This window comes from Aptenodytes patagonicus, chromosome 7 (genome assembly GCF_965638725.1).
Source record: "Aptenodytes patagonicus chromosome 7, bAptPat1.pri.cur, whole genome shotgun sequence".
In the NCBI taxonomy this organism is placed as follows: domain Eukaryota; kingdom Metazoa; phylum Chordata; class Aves; order Sphenisciformes; family Spheniscidae; genus Aptenodytes; species Aptenodytes patagonicus.
Window position 1 is genome coordinate 62,153,298 of NC_134955.1, and position 21,393 is coordinate 62,174,690.

At 36.7% G+C, this 21,393-nt stretch overlaps 1 protein-coding gene across 1 annotated transcript in view; it reads left to right on the forward strand.

Annotated features, from left to right (window-relative positions):
• The window catches only part of TDRD9 (tudor domain containing 9), a 94,172-nt gene that overhangs the window by 68,393 nt on the left and 4,386 nt on the right, over positions 1–21,393 (forward strand). Inside the window, exons 19-34 of the mRNA XM_076345526.1 lie at positions 92–136; positions 1,078–1,131; positions 3,251–3,367; positions 4,866–4,973; positions 8,104–8,204; positions 8,958–9,131; positions 10,412–10,523; positions 11,879–12,091; positions 13,864–13,953; positions 15,854–16,114; positions 16,575–16,724; positions 17,812–17,882; positions 18,271–18,380; positions 18,532–18,628; positions 19,318–19,456; positions 20,568–20,677. Of these exons, the coding sequence (XP_076201641.1) occupies positions 92–136; positions 1,078–1,131; positions 3,251–3,367; positions 4,866–4,973; positions 8,104–8,204; positions 8,958–9,131; positions 10,412–10,523; positions 11,879–12,091; positions 13,864–13,953; positions 15,854–16,114; positions 16,575–16,724; positions 17,812–17,882; positions 18,271–18,380; positions 18,532–18,628; positions 19,318–19,456; positions 20,568–20,677 (1,952 nt within the window). The remainder of the gene's footprint in view (positions 1–91; positions 137–1,077; positions 1,132–3,250; positions 3,368–4,865; positions 4,974–8,103; positions 8,205–8,957; positions 9,132–10,411; positions 10,524–11,878; positions 12,092–13,863; positions 13,954–15,853; positions 16,115–16,574; positions 16,725–17,811; positions 17,883–18,270; positions 18,381–18,531; positions 18,629–19,317; positions 19,457–20,567; positions 20,678–21,393) is intronic.

Consider the following 21,393-nt stretch of genomic DNA (forward strand, 5'->3'; position numbering starts at 1 on the left):
GGAAAAAACTTCATGGTTTTAAATGTCACATTAGTAATTATTACTAAAGTACTACAGTTTGTGGCTGAATACTACACCACTTCTTTCTTAGGCATGGCAGGCCTGCAGACAAAAAGGGGAGCTGAGACATCCCAAGGTTAGTTAAACTTTATTTCTTCTATTCAAGGTCGGTGACTTCAGTGCTGGAGTATTTTATATTATTAGTAAGGAATTTTTGCTAGCAGTCCTCCTTTATAATAGTTACGATTTTTTGTAAGTAACTAGAAGCATAGGCTTTGAGAGAACATGAGTCTTTGAATCCGGTGCTGAGTATTTGAAGGCAATCCCTTATGTAGTCCTTTTCACAGATGGATCAACAGTGGCCAGAGGGTTTGAAATCCAAGCTGAAAAGGGAAATTGAGCTGTAGTTGAAAGAAATGTTTTTAATACGCATAAGTGTCTCTCTTATTTTTTCAAAGAAACACACAAATCTTCCTCCTCCCCCCGCCAAAAAAAAAAACCCTGAAGGATGGAAGATCTTTATGTGCATCAGTCACAAAAAACAGTAGTATGCACACAATAACTGCCTCCAGTCTTTCTTTTGTGTGTATAAGATAAAACCTTTTTTATTTCTGCTTCTTTCAGAGCATAATATGCTTTATGAACACCAGCGCATAACATACACTGAGTTATAATGAGTAGCCAAGATGGCCAGAATCTGTATGATGAAGTTATGCATCCAGATAAAGAAGTTCTGGTTTTTTGGAAGAAGTGTCCATATTAAAGTAGATTCTGTAGTAGCAACACAGAGGAGTTGGACTTGCGGGTTTATACGAAAAATTTAGATGACCCACAGGTGTACTGCTGGTAACCAAAGTATAGTTTATTAGTCAAATATATAATTGTCTTATATTTTCATACATGTCACAATACTCGATTGATACGGATGTGAAGAAAACTGTGAAATGAGATCAAATTCTTCCATTGCTGTATATAACTATTATTTGTGTCTACACAGAAGAATATGAGAGAAAGCTTACTAGCGGTAGAAGCAGCAAGTTTCTAACAAATTTGCATTTACATTTTTCACTTTTCCAGGAAGAGCTTGAGTGGGGTAGATCAAATTGTATTCATATCAAGAAGATCAGAGAGGTAATGTGAAATAGATAATCATTTTTATAAGCAGAAGGACTTAACTTTCCTTATTTTCGACAAATGTTAAGATCTTTGATAAGCCTACTGTATTATGTATCTATCTATATATATTTTTTCTTGAAATAAACTGTGAATTTTTAGGTTTTGTTTCTTTGGGGGAGGAGAGATGGTACTATTTAAAGCCGCTGGAGAATATCGGGACTCCAAGTACAATTTAAGACCGATCAGACAGAAGCTTTATTAACTATGATCATAGCAAGCGAACATTCGGGCAGCATTTCCTCCTCTGCTCCTCTCTTTTCTCTCAAGTGGTTGCAGAGACCCCATTTATATACGGTTTCAAAGAAAGGAAAGAGGTGAGGAAAATCATTGTAATGTTAACAAAGCCAGGTGTGCATTCTTGTGAAGAATGGACTTCAGATAATCATTTATATGTTAATAAGGCCAAGTACCCATGCCTGGGAGGGATGGACTCTTTAAGTAGCTTGTTAACTGCCACGATTGACCCTGTGGAGAGATGGGTCTTGGTGGAGCCTGTAGGAGTGGCACATCCAGTATTATCTTAGCTCAGAAGTGGGGGTTGGAAACAGTCAGATTGCTAGCTTTTAGACGAACGGGATTTTTCTTTCCTTAGGATAAACGAAATGGTGTTAAATTATTAACTGTTTAACATATTTTTTAAATTTTTAAGAGGCCTCCAGTATTATTTGCTAATTCTATAGGTCCCTCAGATACACTGGTTGTGATGTGACTGCTGTCTGTTGTTACATAACTTTTGTCTTATAGTTAGGATAATTTTAAGCAAATACAGTTATATAATGAGGACTGGACTTGAAAATTGGTGGGGCTTTGTTGCTAACATTACTGCAGCAATTAATGAAAACTCTGCATCACAAAGGGCTTCAAGTTTAATGTGATATGTTGAGAAGGGAAATAAGTAAAACTCCTGAATAACTAATTGGCAGAGCATGGCCTTGCCCACTAGTCCAGTGGGTCATACCTTTGGCATGAGCAATGTAGGGCCTGCGTTCAAAAAGCACGGGGGGGGAGCTTTTTGTAGTAAGCAACCTTCTGGATATGAAATGCCAGTAGTTTTTTAGCTTGTATATCTGAAAACAAGGAAAAAAAGATGAGAAAAAAGCAAATTGTGTAAAACTGGAGAGCTGAAGGATCAGTCTTACATGATAGCCTCCTGGACAGTTGGTGTTCTCTTGGCCCAATTTCAGATAATTCAGGAAGAGGTTGTGCATGACATAATAGTTTAGGAGTTTAGAATGGACACCTACACTAACACTTATTAAGAAGATTTTGGGGGTTTTATTTGCCACACTTTCAGATACTAATTTTATAATTCCTTGTGTGGAAGTGGATTTGCAGAACGGAGGCAGCCACACAGTCTGGTTTCTGATTATGGTAGTTGTCCTATGAGGAAAATAACAGGACTTTCAGTATCCTAAAACTGCCAGCAGCAGAGAGGAAAATGTAGATATGAAGCAGTTGAGCGTACTGTACTTTTCTACATTGGCTCCAAAATCAGTTGGGACAATGAAGGCAATCACTGTGTGGCTGGAGGACCAGTGGCTGCTTATGGAAGCTTTTTAGAAATGCTTAGGATTGAAAGCTTAACAGAGCATGTTCTGTAGGGCGTAAGTTTGATTTCACTTAAAGTCATCACAGTGTCTGCTGAACTGAGGGTGCAGCATGTGTGGTCACTGCTAGAGTTAGGTGCAGAAGTCCAGGTTGGTGTTAGCATGTTTTTTACCTTTTAAGATAGAAACCCAAAATGATTTAAATGGAGAATCAGTATATCATCTTGTAAAAGGTTATTTTGGTTCTTTTTCTAATTTTGTTCTATATCATATATGCATAATATGCTTTGCGACTACAAAATTCTACTTTATAAAGAGATGTCATGAAAACTGCTTGAGTTGCAGTACTGAAATTATTTTATTTATTTTTTAGAGATGCTAAGCGGTATATTAGATGAAATGCATACTAGTGTCACCAGAAAGGAAAGGGATATTGCCCACTTATTTGGACTTTTACTAACAGATTTGCTTTTAATTTGTGGATGGTTTTGATCTGTTTAATATGTAACTTAGAATTCAAATTTCAGGTGGCAGAGTTATTTTACAACTTGAAAAAGCGTGTCAGAGCATTTAACATGTGTGTTAATGCTCAACCATCAGCTATGGATCAGGAATGTGTATACAAACAACGCTTCATTTTGCAGGTAATGCTTTATTGCCTCTTCAGGGTGATACCAAAATACTAAGGAGACATATGGTTTTCTTTGTCGAAGCGAAGTAACTAAATGTTCTGCAGACTGGACATTCCATAGATAAAAGGAATCCTTGAAGCTCTGTGTACAGGGGTGGAATGGATAAGGAAGTTACGCTGAAATCAGCTACTGCAACTAGGTGAAAAGACTGAGTTCAATTAGCAGACACAGTGAGGAAGACTATCGACGACCACCAGAGGACCCTGGAAGACCACCAATGAACATAAGAGCACATGCGTTAAAGACTTTTGCATATGTTAATGAGTTCCAAGAAATAACATGAATATGCTAATCATTTCTTAGAAATTTAATGAATATGTATATTCTGATTGTACATAACTCCCATAGTTGAGCAGCCCGGCGCGCACACTAGGTGGAGCGATCCCCTGTGCGCCCGGCGCCGCAATAAAGAATGCCTGCTTTCTAAAACTCCAAATTGAGTCTTAGAGTTTTTCATCTGCCGACTCACGGTAACAAGGGGAGAGCCATTATTTACAAAATTTGTAACTGGATTTTTATATACTAGTACTGCTGAACTACTATTACACCCATGTTTCAAAATTCTCTGTAGATTTTGATATTGCAGGTGAAAAAAAAAAGTAATTCTTTTTGACATTTCAGAAAGACACCTAATGTTACTTTTAATGGTTCAGAATTCACACTAAGTTGGTCCTCTGGCTGTTCCTTCACTTCTGACGGTTCATCAAAATAAAGCCAAGTCATACTGAGATGAATGAAACTATGTATCTAGACTAATCTTTGTTAAAGTCATAAAAATACTCTAAAGAAGGATGGTTTGTGTTGGAAGGCTAAGAACTAACAGTTATGAAAATTATGTTTTCACTTGTTTTGAGTGCTGTTTTGGACCACCACTGGCTTGGTTGGTGGTCCAAACCAAGTTATGGGGGTGGGGGGAAATTAGATGTCTTTCAGCTATTGTAACTTTGTCAAATTTCCAATTAAATGTCTTGTCTTACTTGGACTGATTAGTAGTGATTTTATTTTCACAGACCTATTTATCATTTCAGTGGCAATTGGTTTAACTGTGTAAGCAGTGAACTTTTCAGAGCTGAATTGTTAAATACTGTAAGATGTAACATGAAAACTGAACAAGTTTCATGTAGCTATTTTATGTGAATTTATTTAAAATTGAGGGTCGTCTTGATATCAGGGCTAACAATTATACTTTTCATAGAGCAAGATTGCATACAAAAATATTAAAATGTTGTAAAATTGTTCCAGAAGTTGAACTCTTTTCATGAAAGTATGTTTTTAAGGATTTGCATGAGTTAATGTTTAGTCCGAAATGACAGTAATTCCTGGAAAGAGACAGCAAAAAAAAAATCTTCCTATGAAGATCTGTCAGTAGCTCGTTACATTGCTAGTGTATCTCTTTTCAAGAAACTGAATTAATCTGCTGTGATGTTACAAAACATTCTCTTGATTTCAGGTTGTAATAGCTGGTGCTTTCTATCCAAACTACTTTACTTTTGGAAAATGTGATGAAGAATTTGCTGTGAGAGACCTTGCTGGCAAAGATCCAAAAACCACTGTAATGGTATGTTAAGAAGGTGAATGACTTAATAAAGAATCAAGTAATAAAAATATGTAGTGTTTGGGCGGTATTTTCAAGTTTTGTTCTGTCTTGGGCAAGGACAGAAATAATTATCTACTCTGATCCTCACTTGGTAAGTTGTCTTCTCTCCCATCTCCCTTTCTTCCAATATAATAAGCATTGTGTGGATGGGCAATTCTAGAAGAATTCTTACTGAGAACTGCCCCATTGCATTTGATTGCTAGTCTTGCACAGGCAAACAACTTTCATAAAACTAATGAAAGATTTGAAAAATAGAACAGGACTATCAAGGGTACTTTTTAGTGACTATTTATGAAATGTGTTGTTGCAACTTTAATGTTACTCTTGTAATCTCCTACTTGATAGCACATGGCATACATGCTTGTTGCTTTAAGGTTACTCAGGTATTGCACTCTGCTTTCTTTTTATCTTTTTCTTTTAGAAATATTTTTTATCTGATTGAATAAGTGCAAGTTTGAAATGTCTGTGTTGATTTTTGCAAGATGGTACACAATCTAAACTAGGAAAATGTTTGGTGTATCAGAACTAGATATAACACTGTAAAATAACCATGACCTGTGCTTAAAGAAAACAAAGCTACAAACCAGTGAGCCTCAAAGAATAGACTTGTATTGGAACAAGAGGAAATAGATGAAACGGTAGGAGAGAAACTCATAAAAGCTTACTGACAAGGAATTTTTTCGTGCTTTACTGCTTACCCAAGAGAGAGGCTAGTTCTATACTGAAGGAGATGCTGGCATGGCAATATGTGTGCACAAACACATTTATGCATGTTTTTGAAGTTTTTAACACATTGTTTCAGGATATTGAAGGGGAAAAAAAAAGTCCTAACAGACTAGACTCAATCTGTTGGAATAACGACAAGATTAGTCTTGCCACAGCAACATTGATTAAGATTAAACTGTTAGATCTAAGGAGCTATTTACCTTTAATGTATGTAACTCTTGATCTGCTCATATATTAACTGCTTGTTATCTTGAAGAAGGAAGCTGCTGTGTCTTCATCAGTGTAAATGATCTTTCTGGGCACAAGTGCTGCACATTCCTCAAGCTTTCAATCTGAGAGACTCTTCTTATAGTCGTATGATGCTCCTAATGGGGTGTGCCAGAGATATAAAAGGTAATTATTCCTCCCACTCTCTGGTTTCTCTAAACCATCTTGCCTTGAGGCAGTTATTGCAGTCTGACCTAGACCCATGTTTTTGACCAGCAGCTGATCTTAGTACTGTAACTTCAAGGCATATGAAGATTTTCTAAAAATAATCTATTCCTTCCCGTCTAAGATTGTAACAACCAAAGAGAAGAATAGACAGTTGTATAGCCCCTGAAAAATAGTTCAAAGTCCAGAAGTTTGAACTTGCTATTTAGGAGTTCTGTGATTCTGTATTAAAGCAAGATCTCCTATGAGAGATGATTGAGTAAGAAAAAGGTAGAGAAATGGCTATCTGGCTACAGTGGCATATGAATAGTTGTGAAACAACAGCCCTAAACTGATAGAAATTAGTGTTGCTGGAGTCTTGCTTTGCTTTTGACTGCACGTGCCCTTTTCTTATGTTGGATCTCATCTGCCTCCTGAGTGAGCCAGGTGTTAAGGTAGGAGAAAGCTATTCTGTTGCTTTGTAGAGTTAGTTTTCAAGCTAGTTTAGCTCACAGAATTTGTGAAGTGCACAACTATCTCTCTTGTTGCCTTGGTCATACGTGGTAAAGTCATAATCCATTCTACTTAACTATATACAGTCTATAGAATCCACAATGCTTAACATTATGCAATCCAATATACTTAACTAGAATGTTATTCTTAACAGAATGCCTTTGAAAAAATGTTGCAACTCCAGTAACTTCAGCAATTTGTAGTGGCTTCAGGATTAAAACCCAAGAAGAATAACGAAATTGTTTAATAATTCAATTTGGAAGAAACCTCATGAAGTCATCTAGCCTGGTGATAAGGTCAAAGCAGGATTAACAGTGAATTCAGACCATGTTGCTTAGGCCTTCATCCACTTGGGTTTCAAAAAAGCTCTGAGGATGGAGATTCTGCAACTTCCCATGGGATCCCACCTACCTTATATTCCCCTGAATAAACCAAATGTGCTGTCCTAAACTTCAGGATGTGTATTCTGCTACCTGTCTTCCTCATTCTCCTCAGGATCTTGAGCTCCTCTCTTCCCTGGTTGCTCTGGCCCAGGCTGCTGTTGATTGTCATTTCTGTAACAAGTTCTACGCTGTTTGCTAATAGCAGATCCAGAAGAGACCTGTTTGGCTCATGACCTATGTTAAGAGTCACTTTCAACACCCTTCAGAAATCTAGGAGCTTGTGTCCTGCCCTTCTAGCAGGTTATCAGGGACCTTATTGTCTCCCTCTAAGATGCAGGGTCTGTCATCTGGAGACCTCTGCAAGTTGCCTAAAGATTGTCTGCTTCATCCTGACTGATGCTCTGTTACAAATTCCTACCTCAGTGTTGCCTTTACCGACCTCTTCTCTTATCCTGACCCACAAGAGCTGGGTTGTCCCATTGTCTGCTCCATGTAAGAGCACCTTCCTCCACACAGGGAAGACCAGGAGGTTGCTCTTTGTCTGTCATCCCTAAGAAGCATGTATCCATCCATAAGTGCTCTCCAGTTGTGCAAGCTGTCCCACCATACCTCAGTAACTCAATATGTGGTAGTTCTGCCAGGACACGCAGGGCTGTAGCTCCTCCTGTTTCCCAGGCTATGCGCACTGCCTGGGATGTAGTTCCCAATGGTGGACAAGGAAGCATAGCAATCCGTTGCTTTTCTGTTACAAGCAAAAAGAGGGATACTAGACAGCTTCTAGGAAAAATTGTCAATGAAATATATATAATTACAAATGAAGCTGCTTCATTTAGAGAAAAAAAAACATTTATCTACTGGTTTGAGGCAGTACGGCAGCATTAGCAGCAAAACTGATTTTATTGTCTTTTGAGATTTTTGAATTTAATATAGTATATAGCATTTTTGGAATTTGTTGGGGTTTAGATTGTGTATCACTATTGCAGCTCAAGTGAAGGAGGAAGCAAACTATTTAGGCGAATAATTGAATGTATGCAAATTTAACTTCTTTTTCTTAACAGCTGAAGAATATTCCTCCCTATGGATATCTATACCACAAACAGTTGCAGTCATTGTTTAGACAGTGTGGGCAGGTAAAATGTATTGCCTATGATGGATCAAAGTAAGTATAAAATACTTTAAGTATCCTGCCTTTCTTATGTTCTCAGTTATGAATCTAGTAATCGATTTCTTTGTCAGTGGTGCGCTGACAAAATGAGTTTATTTCTTCTCACGTCTCTGGAATCAGTAATTTATTAATGTATTGGCTAGAGTAAGGTGGTTTTGAAGTTTGATATGCATTAGTTGGAATAACATTAGATAAACTAGCTGAGTTAGAGACTGCCTTCTGTTTTGTCTCTTCTGTTTGACAGTGGACCTTAACTGCCACTGATCTGTCTGTATTTATTTCTAACTTGTATACAGAATTTAGCTCATCTGTACTGTCAGATGGCTTTGCACAAAATGCAAGTTGACTGGCTGTTTTAGCTAATCTTCTGGCTAACTTTGGACTACAACTGCCCAAAGTTGAATTCATGTAGCCCTTCTTATGCCTTTTCCAGTCTTTAATTCTTTTCTTATTCACGTATATTTTCACATCCTTTCTATTTGTATTAAATATGCTCAGTAAATTTGGTATGTGCCTGTGAGAATGTTAGAAAGTTTTCTTATAACCATCATGATAATTAAATTTTTAAGGTGCCTAAGAGCAGTAAGCAAAGCCTGTGAGGAGCCTACTTTTTACTGGTTTCTGGCCTGCTAAGATAAAGACAGGGAGAAGAAATGGCTTTTGTGGGTTTTTTTTTTGTTGGGTTTCGATTCCTCATCAAGTATTTACTGCAATTTTATTTGGTGGGTTGTTTTTTTTTTTGAACAGGGCTTTTGTGGAGTTCTCCCGTAACCCAATGGAGGGCTTTAAGGTTCTTCCTGCAGTGTACCTGTCAGTCAAGATGTCACAGCTGAAAATTCCTCTTGAGCTGAATGTTCATTATCCAGATGACATTGAAAGGCAATTGCAAGGTGTGAGAGCTGCAAGTGTGGAATCTCTAAGGTAATTGTGTTGCATATGGAAAATGGATTTCTTTGCAGTGTAAAGTTGAAATGCAGTTTGTTGGATTCAGTGGGAATTTCCTTGGAAGTGTCACCAAGGAAGACGTTAGGTTCAAAAAACAGATGTGTAAACCTTGTATAAGCAGATTGTTTTTGCAGGACTAGAAATAACATGATTGTCTTGAATATTTCTTTATAGTTAAAGGTGGTTTACTGTTTAAGAGAACTCCAAGTATACACTGTCTTTTTCTTAAGGTTTTAGTCCATTTGCCTTTGGCATATGGAAATACAGATGTACACAGTCATTTCTGTTCATGCTAGAGACAGTGTGGGGATTGATAGAAGCAAAATAAATAAGGAGTGGCATTTGGGAACATAAAAGAAGGGGAGGGAGGAGGAGCATAACAACAGAAATTGGGGGGAAATGTAACAGCATAAGGTGGGGAGGCATAATAGAAAATACTGGTGAGGAATGCAATGTGGTAAGTCTCTTTGGTCCACACCTGCTTTTGCTAGAAAAATCTGGCATGTGGGTTTCATTGTTATTACATGCTGTCTGTGATTCTCAGGTTCAGGTCATACAAGCAACTTGCTAAAATGGTAATCTGCCTAGCTCCTGATGGTCTGCAGCCATTTTAATATTTTAAAATAAGAAATCTTAAAATAGGAAGGCAGGAATGAACTAGAAAGGTTAAAGTGCAGGTGAACACTTCCAGTTGATTGTACTTAGTTTTTAATAAAACATTTTAGCAGTTTCACTGTGCCCAAAACAGCACTTAAAAATCTTTGTGAAAATTAATTCTTGAGGGACTCAAGAAAGAAGCCTCCTAGGCTGAAAGACTAATTTTAGAGTTCTTAACTTTTGTCAAGTAAAAGGAATATTTTATATGTTAAAAAAAAGATATGCTGAATTTATCTTTGTGCTGCAGTGTACTAAATTTATTTTTAAAAAATAAGCTTAGAAGGCATGCCATAGCAAAAAGCCTCACTATTTAACCTTAATTCTTTGGATTTCTAATAAATTGATGGCACAGTTGCATCTTGGTATGTATCTTCCTGTGTTTGGTCATAACAGAATTCAGACAGTTTCTCTGTAGTAGTTTGGTTCTGCGTGGTCATTTTATGTTCTAATTGAATTAATATATTGCTAAGTAAAAGTCATTAAGTACATAAATGTGCCCTAGGGACACCTTGGGAAGCAAATGAAAGCAAAAAAATTGAACTCTTGAGTTTTCGCTTGTGAGTGAAGTATTTAGCATCTTTATTCCATAAACTTTTTAGAGTAAAGGTGGACTGTCAGAAGAAGACAGTGGAGCCTGTGGAAATCTCATTTGGTACTTTACAACAGTCAAAGATGATCCCAACTCGTCTTCTGTCCATCAAGATAACGGAGGTAGGAATGTTGAACATCTGAAGTAGGTCACATCTAATAATCGGTACCTAGATAACTTTGTAGAGGTGAATATTTCACAAGCTTAAATGAAAAGAATGGTTACTAATAATGTTTTTAGCACAGAGGTATCCATAAGAGGTATGGAGAATATTCTTGGTCTAATTTTTAGTAGTTCTTTGTTAAACAGTACTCTCACAAAATTTGTGGGATTTGCTGGAAGTAGGCATAAATGTAAAGAGGATTAGTGGGAGAGGTAAAACATTTGTGTACACTATAGAAATGAGAATCAGTAGGTATTTGGGCCATTTACCTGGTTATTATTAATGGACAGTTTTCTTCAGGAACTGTAGATGTGAGAAATTAGATGAATTAACGATACTATGTGCCCATTTGGAAAAATATTGCACACATAAAAGATAGTGTGTTACGGCAAAATTATATGTATATATAAATATTTCTGAATTCTGAAGCTGAGAATTTTTAAATCTTGTGTTAACTATTGTCTTCTCAAGAAATTGAGTAATAGCAAGCAGTATATATGCTGCTGAAATAAAAATAATAATAAAAAAATCTAGACCACTGAGCTAGTGGAAATTATAGGCTGAAGTATTAAAACATCTCTCGGTAGTAGTGAAGTGTTTTGCAAGTGCAGAAAGGAGTATTTTCTTCATTTTATTCAGCTAAGTCTCTTGGATCAAAAAAGTTCATGGATTTGATCAGACGCATTCCAATCCCTTAGCTATCTATGCTACTTCTATTTAATACATGAACTTTAATGATCGTATGTATTGTAAATATTGATTCTTTTTTTATCGCGAGCATTCAATATAAGATCAGAAATGGTATATGAGTTCAGTAAGCCATTTGAAAATGAGACATTTTATTCAATTTGATTTAAATAGTGGTGTGTTCCTTTCAGTTTCCTAAAGGGTGGCTAATCATAACAGTAACAATGCTGATTTGCTGATAGATGTAGCTAACTGGTATTCTTTCACAAATAGGAGAAGTGCACCATATCTCTATCTGTCTAATCAACTGTATACCTTATATTTGCTGTATGTTAATTTGGTTTAGAAAAATGGAAGCAGTCTTTCCTTAATTTTCTGTATTTTACTAATGCTTATATCAGGGTCTATTTAGATGAAAAGTGTATTGCAGTTGCACAGCAAACAAACATTTTAAAATAACATCTAATTATGAGAGAGAAATGCTTCACTGCATTATTGCAGTATAAGAACATTTCTCTGTGTGTGTCAGCAATAGGAGTGCTTTCATGTATTTTGCTCAGATGTGTTTTGTGTTTGACGTAGAAGAATAAAATGAAATCTGATATTGTCTAATTTTTATACTTTCAGATAGTAGAAGTTGGACACTTCTGGGGTTACAGGATAGATGAAAAAAATAGGACTGTACTCCAGGCTCTTACTGCTGAAATTAACTACCAGAACCTGATGGATTTGCCAGTGTCTCCACATCCAGAGCTGGTTTGTCTGGCACCATTCACTCATCTGGAAAACAGAGGATACTACAGAGCTCGTATTCTGTATGTTTGTGGAGATTTTGCTGAGGTACAGTGATATGTTGTGTCATATTGAATTGGTAGGATGTAATTGGGTTAACAATCTTGGAGCTATGCTTTTTTTTTTTTTTTACAAAGCGCTATGTTCATGATAATTATAAATATTCCAGTAAAGAAATTTGTAGAACTAGAACTAAAATAAAACCTTAATAGAATGTTGCCAGAATAGATGAGTTAGTTTTTTTCCAGAACACAGGAATGTTTTAGTATTAAATTGAGAGACTGTTGTTGATACAGTAAAGTGTCTTGTGTGCTGAAGCAGAGGGAAGCAAAATAAAGACTAAAACCTCCAGTAACTTTGAAAACATGGTAAGGAATGCCTAGATCAGAGTCCAGTGCTGCATTGCTGGCAGCAGCCCCATCACTTCCTCTTCATAAATTTATTGAGATCCATCTGAAAAGTAACTTTCTTGCCCCCAGTGTATTGGCAGTTTTCAGTCATTCGTGGCCAATTCATCTAAGCTTGTTCTTCTGCCAGTGTTTCTTCCCCTGGTTTACTTAGGTTTTCTTCTTTTCCTCCTCTTTCCCCTCCCCTCCAGTTTCTTGTCTATCTTTTCTTCGTGGACTTTGTTTTGCTAATTGAAGCAAGCTGCACTCTTTCTCATCTCACGTACTACATTGACTCTCTGTTCACCTGGTCTCCATCTTACTCCTCTATTTTGTTTTGACCTCAATTTTCTGAAGCAGAATTATGCATGCTCCCATACTGACAGTTCTGCCTTTGCTTATGCAGTGACGCTAGTATTCCTCTTCCAACACAGTGTTTCTCCTCTGCATTCAAAAATATTTCACGTGGCACATGCCACATTTGCCTTTTCATAGCTTTTTTGCATGGGCCACCTCTTGTCATTTTATACTCAGTTCTGTCTCTTTGGTAATTTCCAACTAATTAGAATTTATAAATAATAATGGAGCATTTATAGCAGAAATTGTTAAAAATGCTGAAGGATATGATCTTTTACTTGATACCATTTGGTTCTCCCTGTTCCTGTTGAGTTCTCAGGTCCATTCAGTGTGATCTTTTTTGTATCTGCTTATGTTACTGAGTTCTATATCATCAGCAAATTCATCAGAACATTTTAAGTTTTTGTGCCGAGATCAGTAATGAAAATTAGTGCTACAGTTCAAGACTGGTGTTCATTTTTCAGGCCAATACTTTTCTTTTCAGCAGTTAAGGACAGGGTTTTTTTTATTTTTGTAAGATTGGCCTTTGCACAGCCAATTCCTCCTTTGAATTTCTTGATTTCTTAACATAGCTGGGTGTCACCATTATAGAGTTAATACTGAACATAGTCATCTGTTTAAAGTCATGGAAAACTAGTGAATAACAGTGCTAATCTCATCACTTTATCTTTTGCATTTATAAACAGTCACCCGATCCATGTTAGCATTTGCTTATCTAAAAGCAGTTATTAGGTAGTATCACTTACTGTTAAGAAGTAAGGTTATACAGATTTAATTGCAGGGAGAGAATTAGAGCCTTTCAGAGAAATTTGTCTTTTCTAGATTTAGCAGATTATTTGCATTACCAGTGGATGTTTTAAGCCATGGGATCAAATAACAGACATGATAAAATATGAGCTATTAATTTTGACATGACTTCATTTGCATGTTTTCCAGACTCTGAATTTGCTTCCACTTCGCTTGATAAGATTGTGTTGTACTGTCATTATTAAACTTAGGTTGTTGCTTTCCTTGCCACTAAAAGTAGCATTTCTAATGTTGTGAAATCTCTGCAGATGCTCTTGATTCTTTTTCCAGGTTTTTTTTGTGGATTATGGCAATAGATCAAAAGTGCCTTTAAAGAAATTAAAAGAGATTCCAAGCTGTCTTCAAGAGCTTCCTTTCCAGGTAGGGGTGATGCTATTTGCTGCTGCTTAATAGATATTTTCATGTCTGGTCTGGCAAACAGAAGTATGCTTCAAATCGTAGTGCTTTTCAGAATAATAATGAAGTAACATGTATTTTGCTAATGGGAGTACCTACAAATCCCCTTCACTAATAGGTCAATAAATGCTTTCCACAGGTGTGTATGCACAGAGCAGTAATTCTTGCGTGTAACTGAACTGCATTGTGTTTAATTGTAGAGAAATTGTAGAGAAATGTTATTCAGCCTTTTGTCACTTGCTAGAGAGGAGGGGGAAAGAAAAAAAAGCAAGCCTGAACTTGCTGCCTGACTGGACGTAAACAACATTGTATTCATTTTTTTTTTAACTGAATGTTTGAACTAGTCCTGTTTCTGTGGGGACAACATAGTGGGATCTATGTCCCGCCTACAATCACAAGAACAGCGGAAGGAGAGAGGAAATTGCTCTAACAGCTGCCTTCTGCTGCTTGTTGCTTTTGGTTATCGGTTTCTTTGCTGTCCATCAGTTCTATGAAAAGTAGAACTTCTCTCTAGAAGGAGAATGTTGTTCTGGTTCCTCTATTGCCTGCTTATGTGCAAAGCTCAGGAGTAACAGGCTGAGCAGTAGATCAGCTTTGCTTTAGTCTAAAGAACCTCTGAGCAAATGACAGAGGTTTATACAGCCTAGAAAACAGCCCAGAGAGGAGAAACTATCAACGCCTAGTTTAATCTATTGTTCTCTGTTTAAACTTAGCTGCTCCTACTACAGGTAAGTGGCAGCATAGTATCTCCTCTTGTCTGCAGTGACAAGTGTCTTGCATATTTTCGCTCCATCAAAGCTCCTGCTCTGCTACACTATTAGTTACAGGACAAATATGTAGGAGATACCTGATTTAAACTGCTCAAAGCTAGAAGTCTTTTTTTGCTTTGTGCTGCTTTGCTATTCTTTGAACTACTGGCTTGGCTTGGATCTTTTCAGACAGAACTCTCTTGATACTTAAATAGTGATCTGTAACACAAATCTGAGGGACTTTGTAGCTAGTTTTCTGGAAAAATAATTCTCTTGAGAGCTACATTTACAAATAAAATAACTGGACTTCAAGTGAAATCCAGCTATTCAGTCCTCATTCAGATATTTTTAAGCTAATTGAAACAGGTGTATCATACTAACTTTATTCTCTGAGGTGTTTAAAGATGAAAATGAGAAATGAACCAGCAGAAGTATGGTTTTATTTTATTTATCTCTTAATATTAGGTCTCAACAGGGTTAATTTTGTTTGGTTTTCTTTTATAACTGATTTTAAAAAATAAGTAGAATTAATTTTGGCAAGAAGCATCCTTTTTTGTGTTTTCTTCAGATGTATTAAAGGGAAATGTATTTCTGCTTCAGGCCTAATCTTCTAATGACCAGTTTTAATGACCGGCTAGAAAAAAACCAGGGTTTCTGTTGTAAATTCATTCAAAGACATAATTACAGATAGTGATTGTGGAAACGAGTTAAATGAGAACTCAATTACTCTCACCTGCCAGGGACAGAATAGCTGCAGTGGTCTTGCCAAGTTTTCTGTTACCTTCGTTGAAAAGAACAGTGGATTGTAAAGTTTTTTCCAGAGTAGACATCTCTACACTCCTAAGATTTTAATGTGGATGGTGAATTAATACCAAATTATCTTTTACTTATGCTCTGTTTGCTCTGATTCATTAGCAACTATGTACAATATTGAAGTGATATGAGATGTAAAGTGTAGTTGCATTGGCAATGACGGAATAGGAATTTCGCCAGTAGCTTTACAGCAGTCCTAGGAATTTGCATTAGCCACTGCAATAATTATTAAGTCATTTATAGTGCTGATTCGTGCTGATTCTCTACTCAGGCAAGCGTTGTTTTCAATGTTTTTGCTCTAGGCTTTAGAATTCAAGATATGCAAGATGCGTCCATCTGCAAAATCTCTTGTATGTGGGGAACGGTGGAGTTACAGTGCTAGCCAGAGATTTGCCTCACTAGTAAATGGCTATACTCTTCTAGTGAAGGTGTATTCACTTGTGCATAGTGTTCTGCATGTGGATGTTTTCCGTTACTCGAGGTGCAAAGAGCTTGTGAATATTCGAGATGTGCTTGTTGAAGAATGTTATGCTGAACTAGCAGAAGAATCATACGAATCACAAGTATGTATTGAGTAAGCTGCTTCTACTTTTCTTATACTAATTCATTCCAGCTCAGGCTGTCTGAAGTCCTGAGAAGTTGAGCTGAAGTCTTGACTAATGCCATAGGATTAGGCAAGATTAATACTTGAGTGGGACAATATATTTTTATGTGTGTGCATAATTCATATTGAGCTGTTGGCCAAAAGCATTGCTGCTTTGAGACACCTTTTGAAAGTGATGTTTCCCAGGAGATAATGGCATCAATTGAACTGCTCCACTGTTTGTTGAAACTTTGAAAAAATGTGTTTCATAGTTTTAACTGTCTTCCATTTTTATGTTTTATATAATCTGAAAGGTGATAAGAACATTGTTTTTTGTATTTGTATGCGAGTATGCATGGTCTTCGTATAGGACCTTTTTTGTAAAACTTCTGAAAAACACATCTGTTTCATGGTTTTAACAGTCTTCCATTATTATGTAGCAAAGCCATGATTTGCTCAAGGGATTATTTTTGGACCAAGTAAAGAAAGAAGAGAAAATGCCTGTATCTTCAAGAGAGGAAGAAAAGCATCTTATTGAAAGATTGTTAAACTTGTTTTCTGACAATAAATCTGGTGTGCCAACCCATAAGGTAACTCGAGTGGTGGTTTTGGTATGTCATTACATGACCCTGCTTCTCACATTGTTAGAACGGAGATGAAGACTGAAAGTATCTTTAATAACCAAACCATACTTGATGCTTTTCATAGTGCATTCTGCCTTCTGTTGGTAGAAAGCTGTAAAGTGACCGCCATTGCAGACTAGGCTATTGCAGCTTTTAACAAAGTTTTGAAGTACAGCCTAAGAGCTAAGTGACCAGACTCTTCTAACGCATTCTAAGGCAGCACTTTGAACCACTGCAGAACGAAGATAAAATTGAAAAACTGAACACAGTGTTTCCACACGTGGTAGTCTTCATTACATAAGCTACAGCAAAAAGCAAGATTATGACCCTACCAATTTTTCAGAAAATTTAAACATGGTTTTTACTATACACAGTGTTTCATTCTTCCTCAGCTAGCGATAGGTAAGCAGCTAGAATAGGTGATGCAGCAAACACTCCAATAACTGATAATAATGAAACAGTGCGTGTTTCTTCCACTGCCAATTCCAAACTCAGAATTTATTCTTACTTACATATTTTGAGATATCTAGTCACTACTAAGCTGGAATATAAAACATGAAAATGTGTTCCCTGTTCTGCATTCTGATTACAAATTAAAGTCTCGTCTACATTCTAATTTTTTTCCCATGTCAGACCTGATAAAATTTCAGGCTTTTAAGCACCTAATCATGCTCAGTTTACCCACAGGAGTAATCTTGTTTAACTACTCACTTTCATAAAGTGAGATATTTTCAAGATTAAAGACCTGCTCATGTAAACAAAAATGATGTAATTTTGTTAGGTGCTCTGTGAAGTCTGAACCTGTGTTTTTTAAGCCAGAGGAAAGTTGTGAATCCCCAGCACCTGTGAAAATACATTATTTTTGTTTAGGTGCCTCAACAAGCAAAGTTTGCTTTAGATAGGTGAAATGAAAATGCTGTTTATCAATTTATCAATTCAGTGTTGCTCAATACATGTTCAAATGTGTTTTGGTTTTCATTTATAAAGGATTTTGATTTGGAGACATCCAGGTGCTGGTTAACTAGCATATCATTTGTTCTCTCTCTTTTTGAAGGTAACAGTTCTTGGCCCATTCAGTCCTTATGAAGTAAAATGCTACAGTATGACTAGAGTATCCCAGTTCAGGTATGAGAAGGCTTTTACTGTGAAGTATAGGCACGTTCTCAGCTGTTACTTTCAATAAATAGGCAAAAACCATCCTAGTTACTCTTATAGATTTTTACAGAGTTTTTATTCATTGAAAAGACTGAAGTAGTCAGGCCTGAATTGCATTAATATGCACACTATTGCTATGTAAAATTTTAAGAATAGTTTTATTAAAGGTGCTTTAATGTCTTAGAGGGAGATTATTTATTAACCTTCATATACATCTGCTAAATGGTATTCAGGTAATCTTCAGCCGGTAACTGCTATCCATTGAGGGTGCATTGTGAATTTAGAATAATTCTTTTTTTACGTGTTTGTATGGTTTTTGATTTTTTAACGTTGAAAACATTTCTTATCTCCTCTCCAGAAGTGCTTTCATACAGAAGGAAAGCATAAACTCTGTTGTTGTCCATGATGCTCCAGAAGATCCCTTTCAGCGATTGTTGGTTGCTGCTGCTTTATCAGCAAATGCAACTGGTAATGCTTAATAAAAATGTTTGGAAAGTTTCTCTAGACTTTTGTTTTTATATGAATAGTTCTACAAGTAAATATGTCACTGGTTCCATCTTTTTGAGGTTTCATTTTCATTAGATACTCTTTTTTTGTTTTTTTTTTTTTTTGGTGACAGGATCTACTGTGATTTTAGAGGAAACATCTTTGATGCCTCCTATTCCTGGCCTGCTTGCGCTCCTCAGTATGCTGTTTGCTCCTGCTATAGAACTCAGGTATTCATGCGTTTTAAAAAGTGGTGGTATTTTGTTTTGGTGGGTTTTTTTAAGGACCTTCACAAGTTGGTGACAGATTTTTTTTTTGCTCTGCTTTCAGCATTTAGTATATTCTCTTCCTGTTCATGTAGTTCTTGTATCTTTTATCAGTTTTAGTATAGTATGTAGCTAAGATAACTTGTTTCATGTACTTATGAATTGGTGCTGCAGGCTCTACCCTCATGATAAGGCAATACAGTTCCTTACAATCGTGCTGGAAGCCTAGGAAGGTGAACTGTAGAACTGGGCAAGTTTTAAACCTATGTGAGGAGAGGAACTTGTGTGATTTTTGTAAAAGCTGAGTTCTGGCAGTTGCATTACTGTTGTGTTTTATTTAAATTCTTGTATCTGTAGACTGTCATTTCAACATAGCAAAGCTAGCTTTCCTTAATTAAAGTTTCATTTTGCGTATGTATGATTTTCTTTTTAAGTTTTATGAGTATATGTTTTCATAACCAGAACTTTTGTTTCATCACTATATTTAAAAAACCCAGTATGACTAGGTGTGAATGCCTTTCAGTTGTTTTAGCTTCTCTAATACACCTGTATCTTGCTTGGCAAGGCTTAGACAAATTCATTTACGTCTCTGTCTTCACATGAGTTTAGTTTCTTCATCTCTAGGTGAGACTGTTTTCTTTGTTTTTGTATAGGGTTGATAAAAGTGGGAAGTATTTTACTGGTGTTCTGTGTGGTTTGGGTTGGAGTCAGCCTTGTGGGGCTCCACTGCTTCCAGAAAATGACATGGAGCTGACATTTGATGTACATTTTGGAATGGAAGACATATCAGAGGTAAAACATGCATAAGAATTTTTGCTATAGTAGGAGTTAAGTAGAATTCAGTGCATCAGAGCTTGTTAACTCATAGAGTTAATAAGAAAACTTGTTTTAAGCTGTGGGTTTTGTTTTTTTTCTTTTTAGTGTGCTACCTGTTTATAACCTTGGATTCTTATCAGAAATAAGTTACCCCCTCCATACTCTGAACAAAATAAAATAGTATACAACAATACATTGTACACTTTTCAAAACAAAAGCATCAGTTTTGCACTAATTGGATGTCAGTACTCGTTAGTTATGTTCTTAGGATTATTGTGGTTTTTACTGATCAGCCTAGCATTACTACTTTGCAATCTTCAGTTTGATTTTACAGCTCTAAGTCATCTGTATCAAGCTACTTCTCCCAGAGCAGATCAACCAAACAAACAATAAACCCCCCTGTATTCCTTATTACAGCCTTTTTGCAACTTGTAGACAGAGATGTGTCAGAGGGAAGTATGTACATATACCCTGTTACGCAGGTCAGTAAGCTGTATTTGACCTGTGCTTCAGATCTGACATGTGCTTTAGACAGTGAAGAACCTCACATGCCCTGATTAGTTTTATATACAGGGCAGGTACATTAGGTGATGACCAGTGGTTTCTAGAGGCTTTTTAAGGACACAGTAGACATGCTGATGCACGTATCTGTGAGCTATTGTTTTCTGAAAGCATTGACTTGGTGTGAGTGATGTCTGTATTCACGACACCTTAGCCAGAATGGTAACACCAAGTTGTTGTGCATGTGAAAATTATGGACAGGTAGAGAAAATCCTTCAAACTTTTACAGAAGGAATTCTGCGTTGGAAAAAATCCAGTCAAGTGGTAGCCTGTATGTTTTATGGTATATCTGAGTAACCTTGAAGATTGTGATATCAAGTGGCTGAACATTAATGTCTTTGACCAGCAGAGATGCATCTGGAGGAAGAAGTGTTTCTAAAACTTCAAATGTTTTTGCTTATGTTAATAATATTCCAGTTGAAGTTCTGTGGTATGGGTGCCATGACCGCCTTCATGCCAGTATCATATAATACTGAACTAGTGCTGGTTTCGAGTGCTTTATATTCTGTCACTGGTATTTTCACAGATAAACATCCTAAGAACAGCCATTAATAAGCTGCTCTGTGAATGTGCAGTGTGTTCTGGACAAGAGAGAATGACACAGCTGCAGGAAAACGTTCGTCAGAAACTTCTATGGTAATAATTTTGTAGAAATAAGATCTGTTTCAGTCTCAGCAAAAACAAAATAAGTGACTGCTTGAAGCATAGCTCAGATTAGGCTTTGGGGAAATAATATATGTTCTCATTTAGTGATGCATTTCATTTACTTTGTTTATTTATAAAGCAGTATACTCAACAACTTTAGACTTCTTGTGGAAGCACTGGTTCTTCAGGAAAGGCTGATCGCTTAAGAGTCATAAAACCTAGACTGTAAAACCTGTTCTACAGGATACCAGTTCTGATGTATCTTTGCTTTGGGCACCCAGGACAAAGCTAATAAAGTCCTATGGCATGAGTGCAGAAGGATTTAGAATTCTTTCTCCCTATACATTAAATTTGAATTGTGTGTGCTGCCTTTCCTCCCTCAACAGACCTGTGTAGGGTAAGTGTTGGCCAAGTTAATTGCTGGAAGTCCCAGGTTAACTTAGGAATTGAAGTAAGGCTGCCTGCCTTTTTTTCCAGCAGGCCTCCCTGCTTCTCGTAACTGAAGCAGTGGTTCTGAAGAGACGGTTGTGAGTCAGTGCGGCCAGTCTTGAGAACTTTTTCAGCTTGCAGTGTGTGGGAGGTGTTTGGGGGAACCAGTTCAATGAAGTATCCCTGTAACACTCCTTCTAATGTCTGCCACTGCTGAGCATGCTGTGAAAAATCTTTCCTTGTTGGTAAATGTAGTGTGCATTTTAGTGCTATCTGTA